Consider the following 11557-nt stretch of genomic DNA (forward strand, 5'->3'; position numbering starts at 1 on the left):
CACACACACACACACACACACACACTTCTCTCCCCAAGTGGCTGCCACTAAGTGGGCAGGACCATCTCAGAGCTCCCTGGGCGGTGCCTGGAGGCTTCCGGGAACAAGAAGCACTGGTTAGTGGAGGCGCCCAGAGTAAACCGGTATAAACTGGTGAGGAGGTAAAGGCAGAACAGTTAAGGACATAAAGGCAGATGCCCACTTGCTCGGGCCCAGGGCCTGAGGGTAACGCGGACAAGGGCCCGGCCAGGAGCGCAGGCCTTGATGCCTTCCCGAGGGGCAGTCACCGGTGTCAGAGCCCGGGCCTCGTCTTGTCCACCACCGTGGGCACTGCCCACCAGTGTCTGGCACCGTTTGAGTGAACGGAATGCTCACTCTTGGCAAAGTCATTTAGCACCAGACTGGTCAGGAGCTTCTAGCAGGCTCCGGAGCCTGGAAGGTCAGGTGGGGAGATGGCTGACAGCTCTCAAAGGAGGGGCAGGTCTGTTGTGGGCATGTGAGGAGGAAGGGGGGGGTTGGTGAGAGGCAGGTGGAGGAAGCAAGAACTCTGTCCTTGGTGAGATCCAGCAGCTGTCGCCCCTGCCCCCTCCCCCTCCCACAGCCCCACTTGGTTTCCCTCCGGAAGGCAGTGCAGAGCCCAGGGGACAAGGACAAACGGTCATGGAGGAAGCAAGCCAGGTACCTTTTCCAGCACCTCCCCCGGGTACAGGGGGAAGGGGTCCTGGGTCAGCCGGATCTCTAGGTCAGCGTGGCGGAGCCGGACTTGCCCTGTGACATCGAACAGCACGGAGCCCTGGGGGTCCCGGGACACGGGGTTGGCCACTGTGCAGTAATGGCGTGGAGGGATAGTCACCATGCGCGAGGGGGCAAACAGGACCCTGTTGGAAGGTGAGAAGCAGTGTGAGGACCCAGGGGGCCGCTGTTCCCACTTCTGAGGGGGACGGTGAACAGGAGAGAAAGCTCCCCATCACCCACGCCAGGGCCAACCCCGCCTGGGGCAGGAAGGAGATGGACGATCGAGCCAGCCAGACGAACAGGCACCCCACGGCCCAGTCCCAGCACCCACCTCTCATTGTCCTGCCGGATGTAAGTCTTTGGCCCGACCTCCACGCGGGACACGTTGCTGTTCTGGTCCAGCACGTGGATGTAGTGGTACGGGGGGATGCGGATGATGGACTCTTCGGTTGCCATGGTGACTCCTGAGGCCAAGGCAGCAGGCTGACAGACAGGTGGGGAGCGGATACAACAAGATGAGCACAGGGGGCCTGGCAAAGGCAGGCACGAGCCTGAGGCCCGACTGGGGATGAGGGAAGGGGCCCTTCCTCCTCCAGTTCACGTCATTTTGCCCTGTACCGTCCCGCACCGGCCTCTGCCTTTCTTCTCCCCACTCAGGGCAACGCAGCCCATCCAGACCCTCCCGAGAACAGGCTCCGAGGACGCAGGTTCCTTTATTTGAGGGGATCCTGAGGCCCCAGCTGTACTGAAATGTTAGCCCACAGCCCAAGAACATTTGCACAATCTTTGCACCTCCCCCTGCACACACGCACACACGCGCGCACACACACACGCTTTAAGTGATCTGGGATGAACTGTTCAGACATGGGCCACCTCTCAAAGGAGGGATCCCCTGCAGAACTGGGACTCCAAAGAATCAGCTGGATTAGAAACACCAAATTAGGGGCGCCTGGGTGGCTCAGTTGGTTAGGCGACTGCCTTCGGCTCAGGTCGTGATCCTGGAGTCCAGGGATCGAGTCCCGCATCGGGCTCCCTGCTCGGCGGGGAGACTGCTTCTCCCTCTGACCCTCCCCCGCTCATGTGCTCTCTCGCTCTCTCATTCTGTCTCAAATAAATAAATAAAATCTTTAAAAAAAAAAAAAAGAAACACCAAATTATTCTAGTCCTTTCCTCCCCAGTTCTCTCTGGTCTCTTGCCACTTTTGGTTTCCTGCAGTTGTGAGTCAGGGTGGTAGGTGTAAAGGGAAAGGGAATAAATGAGTACATATCCCACCCACCCCCATCCTACCTGCTTCTGAATCCTGGGTGGGTCTGATCCATGCTTGGCCTGTTCAAGGAGGTCACACCTAAACCCCATCCCTGCCTCCAGCATGCCTTGGACTTTGGACAACCTATCCCTTGGAGTCACACAAGGGGAACCAAGTTTGCTAGGGGACTCAAAGCCTTGTCCTCTGAGACTTTGGTCAGACCTTTTTGAAGCCACCACCAGAAAGGAGGGACACTTCCCCTACTCAACCATTCATCCAACCTCCAACCTGAGTGAGAAAAGGGGAAGCGGGGAGGGAGTGGCTTGCCACAGGAGAAATAGGCAGAAGTCACAAAATTACAGAACCGAGGCAAGGCCCAAGAGTTTTACTTCATTTACATAATCTGTAAAATTTCTTTTTTTGTTTAGTAATTATGTTTTCAGACTCCTGATTGCTGCTTCTCTTGAAGAACGAGAAGCCACACCCTCTGCTCCCGCCTAGCAGAACTGGATAGAGCCAAGTCTCAGCTGCTCCCCTTGGATGGGACACAGGCCTCCCTGCTTACCACAGTCCGCACCTGTTGTCCCTGCTGTCCTACACCTGGGCCGCTGCACTCACATCACCTGCTTCAAACCCTCCACCTCAGCATCATCCAACAGAACTCTAATGATGGACATCTTCTAAACCTGGGCTCCTTGGGCTGGCCACGTGTAGCTACTGAATACTTGAAATGTGACTAGTGTAACTGAGGAATATTACATTTTGATGAAGGTAGCCAAACAAAGCTGGTTGACCCCAGATTATAAAGTGTAGCTCAAAGTGGTGGAGTCCCAGATAGGGACTCTGAATCATTCAGAGCCACCCAGCAAGTTAGTGGTACCATTGGGATGAGAATCCCGATGGAATGGCTGGTCCCGTCCTTCTCCCGGGGCAGCATGGGACAGTGGTTAGGGGCCCGGAGTCAGCCAGACTGCCCATGCTTACCGTTCTGATTTCCCCCCTTAATGTCTTACCTCATTTTGAAAGAGTACAGTTTTGACCTCTTTTCCCGGTCCGCTTTTGGACATCAAAGGAATGTTCTGCTCTCTTGCAACTTTGTATGGGATTTGACCTTGATACTTTTCTGTGGCTCCTTTTTATGGGAGGTTAATTTCCCTTAATTTGTAGGAGTAGCTTTTCTAACGTCAGAGCTCCCCCTTCTGTTGTGTTCAGGTAATGTTCCGTTCTCGTCCCCACTCTAACCTGGACCTTCCTGTTCCTTCCCGTCTACCGCCCAGGCCCTCCCAACCGTGCTTCCAAAGTTGCTCCCTGATGAAGGCCCTGAAGAGCCCCCGGGATCCTTTACTGGATGGGTAACCTCAGACAAGTCCGTTGCCCTCCCTATACCCGTTTCCCAGGCCTATAAACTGAGAATGGAGAGGGCATCTACCCAAGTTATGAGGACTGAGGTAATCATAAAGTAGTTGGAACAAAGCCCGGCTCTCCGGAAGCACTATGTGGCTTACTGCTGAGGCAGGAAGAGCCTGAAGCTCAGCTCCCTTAATCAGGGGGATGTGGCCTAGCACCAGAGGCTCCCTATGCCACCTGTCCTTAACCACCGCCCCCCTTGCTGACTGGTCAGAAAGGTGGCAGGTCTCCTGTCACCCCAGCTGTGGGGCTAAAAGAATAGCAAAGAAGGGGCATCTGACAGCCAAGTGAAGCCTTTTCAAGCTACTCCTCTGCCAAGTTCTCTGCAGGGTGGAAGCCTGGCCAGGAAGCCAGATGGGGGAGAGGAAGGGCTAGGGCTATAAACGGAGGGGTGGACAGGGCTCCATGAGGCCCCCCAGGGAAGATCTGAACTCTAGAAGGCCATGCAGGGCTGGGAAGCAGGCCCGAGGAACAGCGACCAATGACTCCTTTTTGGACAATGCCCCACTCCCTACGGCTGAGGCCTCTCCACCATCTGTCACCCCAGCTGGGTCCAGTCAGCGGGGCTGAGAGCCTCGCCCAGCTCAGCAAGTCAGCTGAGAGTCTGCCTTCCAGCTGATCTGCCTGGGCTTCTGCCTTGTTCCAAAGCCAAGGCCTTGTTTCAGTACCAGGACCCTGTCTTAACCCACCATGCCCTACGGCTGTGCCTTCCACCTAGACCACCTGCTCTTCACCCAAGAACAGACTTTGCTCTTTTCCTTTTGTCACCTGCAGAAGGGAGACTTGAGATGAGGCCTCTCCTGGGAACCAGGGAAACCACCCGACTCAGGTAACATGTTTATGACAAGTCCCAGATTTAGACTTGTGGTTTACCAGATGACGTGTACAGTCAGAACATTTTCTTCCCAATATATCAGGACCCTCCAAAAACAACGGTCAAGGATTATGTTGACCTTTGGAAGTTCCTGCCCAGCACCTGGGTTTGGCCCCCATACTCCAAATCCACCCAGGCCTCCCTTCGGTGTCTGCTTCCAGGATCTGCCCCCTTGTCTGCTTTCCTGGCACATGCCCAGCTTTGCCTGAGCACACTTCCCTCAAGGGTCATGAGACTCCTGCAAGAGCCAGTCAACTCTTGCCCAAAGTCTTGGACATTGCACCACACCCACGAAGAAAAGAGGAAAGTAATGGGTGGCAGGGCAGAGAACGAAACAAGCTATAGGCAGAAGTAGGGTCCATCCTCGAGTTAAGAGGCGGTTCCTAACACCACAGCAAAACTTCATGAGTTTCTTTGGTCACTACCGGTCAGATTATCTTCAGGGTCAACCTCATGCGAGCGCCTGGAACAGTGACTCCAAAAGCAGGTGCCCCAGGGACCAGCTTTCTTATTTCTTACTGTGTGCTGGTCTGAGGAGAGCACTGTCGGCCTCATCTGAAGCTTGTTAGTGAGGAGGCTTCCTGGGCCTCACTCAAGGGCTTTTGAACTGGCCAGCATTTTAACTAGAGCCCTAGCGATTCGGGCGCACATTAGAGTACTAGCAGCTCTGGCCTCAAGCATCCACTCTCAGTCCTGGCTGTACTTGAGAATCACCTGGAGGTCTTTGAAAACCACTGATCTCTGGGGATTCTGACATCAGGGGTGTGGGGTGGGGTGAAGCATTGCCTCCGCCCCTGCCCCCCCCCCCCCCCCCCGCCAGTAGGCCCTATGCCCAGCATGGGGCCCAACACAGGGCTTGAACTCATGACCCTAAGATCAAGACCTGAGCTGAGATCATGAGTTGGATGCTAGGGGCGCCTGGGTGGCTCCGTAGGTAAAGCAGCCAACTCTTGATTTCAGCTCCGGTCACGATCTCAGGGTCATGAGATGGGGCAATGCGTCGGGCTCAGTGCTCAGTGTGGAGTCTGCTTGGGGTTCTCTCTCCCCAGACTCTGCCCCTACTCCTTTCCCTCCCCCGCCATGCCCACAGGCTCTCTCACTCTAAAATAAACTATCTTTTTAAAAAAGTGGGATGCTCGACAGACTGAGCCACCCAGGCGCCCGGAGCATTGCTATATTTAAAAGCTCTCCCACTGACTAATACCCAGCAAGGATGAGCTCTGTCATGATCTTGGGCCACTTGCTAGCTCTGAGCCGGAGTCTCCTAGACTGAGAAGTGGAAAGAAGAGTGACTATTTCCTGGGCTTGAAGAGATTAGCCGCCACAGGATGTCTCTAGTGCAGGGGAGCTCAAAGGGTGGCTGGGAGGAGGGAGAATAAAGAGGAGCTCAGATGAGACTGCTCATCAGGGGCAGGGCATTTGGTTATTCTCCTCCTGCCCCCTCACCAACACAAGCCCCCTGCCCCGAGCAGGCTGGAAGGTGCAGGGGAGGCCTGTGACTCAGCCTGCCACCATCACCTCTATCAAGCTCAGGTTTAGGACAATGTACATGACGCTCAGCATAAACAGGGGCTCATCTTTGCAGTTTCCCTGATTGTAAACATTCTACACTTTGTTTGGAGAATGCAAGAGTCCCATTACTCAGGGACTGCACAGAAGCTGTTTATACACTGGCTTAGTTTAGGGAAATTATTTCCAGCTTTAGGGGACTAGAATGGACATTTTTGAGACTTTGTCTCAGCAATCACGTTTAAGAGCAAAGCTTTAGGGCGCCTGGGTGGCTCAGTTGGTTAAGCGACTGCCTTCGGCTCAGGTCATAATCCCGGAGTCCTGGGATCGAGTCCCGCATCAGGCTCCCTGCTCAGCGAGGAGCCTGCTTCTCCCTCTGACCCTCCCCCCTCTCATGTACTCTCTCTCTCATTCTCGCTCTCTCAAATAAATAAATCTTTAAAAAAAAAAAAAAGAGCAAAGCTTTAGGAACTTTTCTTCCTATGAAAGAGGAAGCAGCTCCTTCCTTCGCTGAGCTCCAGTCCAACTACCTTGTGGGAGGAGGAGCAGCTTGGTGGCTTCACTGGGGACAGAACAGTTCTGGCAGCTTGGAATGCTGCTTGTCCTATCTTCATCCTACCTCCTGAATGCTGCCAATTAATGCTCATCATTGAAGGCGAAGATTGCCTTGTTGAGAAGTGACCCAGGAACCAGGCTTCAGAACTCCTGATCGAGATCAACGTTTTCTAAACTCGCTCCATCATAGGACCCAGCTGAGAGTGTTGCTCCTGTGCATGGTGATTCCAAGGCCTCGCCCAGACCCGCTGCGCCAGTTTCTGGGGGAGAGACTCCAGAACGTGTATCTTTGGCAAGAGCCCCCAAATAACAGCTCCCACTTATTAAGGACATAAACTGTGCCAGGTGTTGTGTTAAGTGCCCTTAATTGATTCATCTAATCCTAGAAGTTAAGGAACTTCACTCAGGATCACACAACGATCAAAGGACAGGGTCAGAAATCCGCCCATTACCCTGTCTGCAGAGCTTCCAAACCAGGAAGTAGCCTGGCTTCTCAGGCAGAAAGGTAAGATTCTAAACACAGAACAAGGACTTCCGACCTGGGTGGGGCTGAGTATTCTCTAGGAGATAGGCATTTCACAGGTGAGCACTTTCTGCAAGGGGAGGGGTTTTGGGGGGGCAGCCTCCATCCCACGAGGAGGCCTGAGTTACCTTGGAGCCCTCAGGCGGTCCCTGGGCCATCCACTGTATCAGCTCCGGCCCCACTCGGAAAGCTGTGCCAAGGGCGGAAACAGGCAGGAGCTCCCAGGGAGCACTCTGGCTGGCACTCCGTGTAACAGCCGGCTTTCTCCTCACAACCCAGTGTCCACTCGGGGCACAGGGATATCAGCCTCAACCACCATCCCCCACCCCTCCAGATTTCATTCCCGAGGGCCAGCCCTAAGATCTTCACAATCACAGGCTGTCAGGGCCCAAAGGAGTTTTGCATTTCTTCCTTTCACCCTCCCAAAGAGAAAAAGAACCTCGCTCACCAGCCTCCACGCCTTCTAGAAGTCAAGCCTACCTTAAGATTGCTATGCTAACCACTTCCCACATGGTCCGCAAGGGCCACGGTTAGCATAGCCTTAAGTGAGGCAATAATAAAGCCTCAACATTTGGCAGAGATGAAGGATCTGGGGGTGGGCAGGAATCACACTCTAAAAGCTCAAGAGGACAGGCCAGAGCCAGGGGCCCTGGGGGAGGAAGCAGCAGAGGCCGGCTGCAGGGACCCAGGATGGAGTCTGAATGGACCCAAGTTTCCTCTGTCCTCACTTCTGATGTGGGAGCCTGAAGTCGAGAGGCCTGAGATTTTGTGGGGTCGGGAAGTGTTGGCAAGGTAACAAGTTGACCTACCTTTACTTCAAAACGCAGGGGAAAAAAAAAATCCAACAAGGAAAGTAAAACCTCCCAAGGGTAAGCCTCCACCCACCTTCTTCCTCCTCAGGCCCCGAGAGGTCTTATCTGCCCCAGCAGAAGCAAGCAGCGCTAGGAGGCCAGACGGGGCTCGGAGAGCCTGGAGGGACACAAGGCCCCGCCAGGGGTTTGGGGGCGTTGGGACCAGTACGAAGTACCTGGAAGAGTGCCCGCCGTCTGAGACCCCTCGGATGGGGAAACTCCGTGGCCAGGCCCTAGGGATCACTTCCCGGCAGGGCAGGCTCAGGGGTGGGGCTTGGCCATTTAAAGGGCCCTCGCAGCTGGTTCTCGGTGTTTCTCCTCTGGGCGGCTTCTCCGGCAGCTGAACGCACTGCAGCTCCTTCAGCCCTCAGGAAGCTCCCGCCTCAGAGCCGGGCGGGCAGCGCGGGCAGCGCGGGAATGAGCCTGGGAAGGGTCAGAGGGCCTGGGACGGGGGAGGGCAGGTGCAGACTGAGCTCGCCTCCGCCCCATGTGGCTTTCATTTCAATTTCCTCATCCCGGTGTCTGCGATCCATCCGGTCGATCCCGCCACTCTGCAACCGTCTGGGCTGCTGCAGCCCACCCTCTAACAGACAATTAACTTGGCATTTTTTTATTTTAGATTCAGAGAATTTAGCCCAGGTCTCCAAAGAGATGTTCAACAGAAAGCATACATAGGCACACACACGTTCTCCTTCTGGCATGGGGCAGTGTTGGGAGCTTGGGAGTCTCTCTGCTCTTGCCCAGTGTCCCAGCGCCCTGGGCTCGGGAATGGGCACCCAGAAGGTATACGCTCTGCACCCTAACGGCAGCAGCAGGGCTCAGTATTTCCGCTGCCGGGGGAAGAGAGTGCTCCCTGAGGACCGGAGCGGGGGGCTGGTGGGGCTGGGGTCCTCTGAGTCCAGGCTGAAGAGGTCCCTGCCAGTACGAAGGATCTGCTCCTCCAGCTTCTTGTGTCGCTTCATGTCGGAGAGAACCTTGTCGAGGCGGGCCTCCCGTTTCTGGCTCCGGGCAGAGCTTCCTGGAGAAAAGGAAGGTAAGAAATGTGGATGGGGGTGAGGCGCTGTGCACCAGACTTGCCTAGATGTTACTGATTACTTGGGAGCTCACTCAGCATACAGATTTCCAGGCCTCTGTCATGGAGGCCCTGAGGTTTGGGGTTGGGCCTCAGATGGGGTAAGCAGTGAAGGGCTGAACTATGAGAAGGGGCCAGTAATGTGAAGACCAGGGTAAAGATACCCAGGCAAGGGAAGAGCAAGTGCAAAGGCCCTGGAGCAGGAACAGGGAGGTCTGTTCAAAGAAGAGTATAGAGAGCTGGGAGGTGGTGGGGAGATGGAAAGATGTAGTCAAAGAAACGACTTAGAGGCCATGATGAGGGGTTTGGATCTCTTAGTTTAAACAGAAATAAATCTTTGGAAACCTTGGGGGCCCAGGCAGTCAGGGGGAAGTTGTGGTGTTTGGATTCTCTCTTGACATGCTCTTTTCCCCAACAATGGAATCCTTTGGAGGATTTTAAACACAGTAGGACATGATTTGTATTTTGAAAGGATCATTCTGGTTGCTGAGAATGGAAGCAGGGAGACCAGTTAGGAGCCACCACAAATATCCAGGCAAAAGAGATGATGGCTTGGGGTGCGTGGGTGGCTCAGTCGGTTGGGCTTCCAACTCTTGATTTCGGCTCCAGTCGTGATCTCGGGGTCGTGAGATTGAGCCTCGAGTTGGGCTCTGCGCTGTGCGTGGAGCCTGCTTAAGATCCTCTCTCTCCCTCTGCCTCCCCTGTCCCCCGCACCCCCTCCCCGCCCATCCTGTGCCCAGGCCTGCCATCTCTAAAAAAAAAAAAAAAGAAAGAGCAATGATGGCTTCGATGAGGGTGTGGTGTTGAAGGTGAGAGTAGCAGAGGAGCTTGGAAATGTGGAGATGGAGCTAACAGGACTTGCTGCTAGCTTGAATGTTGGGGTAAAAGAGAAATCAAGAATGGCTCCAGGGTAAATTCCAGGAAGGCACACGGGGTGTGAAATCAGGTCAGATTAGGAGATGTACACAGTAGTATAGGAATGAGGATCTAGATAATAAGGAATGGCCAGGAAGACTTGAACTTCTAGGGAGATAGAGATAAAAGGAATGGGAAACACGATAGAATCATCTGTGAAAGTCTCGTAAAGGAAGACAGGGTGTCTATCCAAGCTGTTAGGATGGCACCGCTGGGTGAATGCTCTCTCCTACAGCTACAAGTTGCGTAGCAACCAAAGCACCAAGCATAGGTCTCTTTTAGGGAGTCACCTTTTAGGTCAGCGGGAGTAGAGGTCCTTCACCTTCACCTCCCCCTTCCTGTCCCCCTTTGTCTGTACCTGGGGTGCGTCTCCGGTCAATCAGGGAGTCCTTTGGTGTCATTGGCTCGTCGTCAAAATCAAATTCTGTAGGCATGTGCGGTCTGGGACAGGTGGACAGAAAGTGAAGGGTGAGGGTGGTCTCCCCAACTACCCCGGCCTGCGGGTCTCCCCTCCCCATTCCATCCCTCCACTTTCCATGCTCCAGGGTCCCAGCTCCCCTCCCAATTTCCTGGCACCAAGGGAGCAAGCCCCAGGAACAAGGTGTAAGGGTGCGCCCTCACTTTTCCTCTTCCTCCTCTTTGGCCTCAGGCTCCTCATCGGATCTCTCCTCTTCACTCTGGGCCTCAGGCGTGGGTGGCCGGCGGGGCAGGATCTCAGCCTGAAGCTCCAGGGTACCGTGGGCAGCCAGAAGTTCATAGAGCCGCTGGATTTCCGAGGGGGGAGGCATCCAGGCCTGCCCATCCGAGGGGAGCTCCATCTCCTCATCGCTGCAGGGCACGCACCAGTCTTCGGATTCTCCCTTGGCATGCTCTTCCCCTTCAGCGCTAGGGGCTTCTCCCTGCACCTCCTCGGCCCCGGACCCCTCATGCTCGGTCTCCTCCCGGCCTCCTTCCCCCTCTTCCTCGGCTTTATTGGCCGAAGCAGAGGAGCCTCCAGTATCCTCCACGGCCAGAGCTTGGAGGCCAGAGGTCACTTCCCCTTCTTCAGAGAGAGGCGCCGCCGTGGTGGCCGAAATGTCTCCATGACCACGAACAAGGGACATAGGCTACTAGGGGAGGGGCCCTGCGATGATAGGAGATGCAGGAGTACTAAATCGGGGGTGGGGGGGGGCTCCCGCTCTACTCCCCCAAGGGATTGGGCTCCCCAGGAGTTCAGGGATTGTCTCCAACCAATCAGGCTCCAACAGCGGTCCCAGCGACGAGACCGCCGGTTCCCAGGAGGGGGCGCTGAGTCCCCTCCAAGGACCCCGCCCCACGGATCCAGATACGGTACTCCGAGATTCCCAGGGACCAGCGGAAACCACTTTCTGGGCCGGAGAGGGGCGGAGCCGCTCTTCTCGCCTTCACACCGGGATCCGGCGCCCTCTCCCCACACTTCACCGCCTCAGCCGCCGTACGCACCTGGAGCTAAGACCCGCCTCCCGGGCTGCGCAGGGTCACAGTACGCAGGCGCACAGAGATGGCGCGGAAGGCTCCGCTCGAGCCCAAGCTACTTGGAAAAGGAAAGCAAGGGGAGGAGTGCACATGCGCAGGTAGGCTCGGGCACAATTGGCTTCGGCCCACAGTAAAGATGGCCACCGGGACGGCGCATGTGCATACACCCAGTAGGTTCAGCCCGAAAGGGGGCAGTACCGCGGGCCCCGGCGGCGGACAGACGTAAGGACCAACTGAGGCTGGAGGCGAGTCTCATGCAGTCTCCGTTTATTGGTGTTTCAGACTCATGCAGCATCCGGCATACAAAAAGGGAGAATCTGTTTGATGTGTCCTTTTTTTTTTTTTTTAAGACTTTTAGTGTTTTCCCCCTCCCCAC

General features: G+C 55.4%; 2 protein-coding genes across 2 annotated transcripts in view; both read right to left on the bottom strand.

Moving 5' to 3' along the window:
- LOC110589785 (major vault protein) overlaps positions 1–8156 on the bottom strand; it is a 23188-nt gene extending 15032 nt beyond the window's left edge. The window contains exons 1-4 of the mRNA XM_044915275.1: positions 7877–8156; positions 1067–1218; positions 683–878; positions 203–219 (exon numbers count right to left, since the gene is read on the bottom strand). Of these exons, the coding sequence (XP_044771210.1) occupies positions 203–219; positions 683–878; positions 1067–1191 (338 nt within the window). The 5' untranslated portion in view covers positions 1192–1218; positions 7877–8156. The remainder of the gene's footprint in view (positions 1–202; positions 220–682; positions 879–1066; positions 1219–7876) is intronic.
- A 148-nt stretch (positions 8157–8304) lies between these two features.
- PAGR1 (PAXIP1 associated glutamate rich protein 1) lies at positions 8305–11295 on the bottom strand. The gene is made up of 3 exons (XM_021700483.2): positions 10309–11295; positions 10046–10128; positions 8305–8718 (listed from the first exon to the last, which is right to left on the bottom strand). Exons 1-3 carry the CDS (start codon positions 10788–10790, stop codon positions 8519–8521), a joined length of 765 nt encoding a protein of 254 aa, XP_021556158.1. The 5' UTR covers positions 10791–11295; the 3' UTR covers positions 8305–8518.
- Between the last annotated feature and the right edge of the window lie 262 nt (positions 11296–11557).

This window comes from Neomonachus schauinslandi, chromosome 5 (genome assembly GCF_002201575.2).
Source record: "Neomonachus schauinslandi chromosome 5, ASM220157v2, whole genome shotgun sequence".
Classification (NCBI taxonomy): domain Eukaryota; kingdom Metazoa; phylum Chordata; class Mammalia; order Carnivora; family Phocidae; genus Neomonachus; species Neomonachus schauinslandi.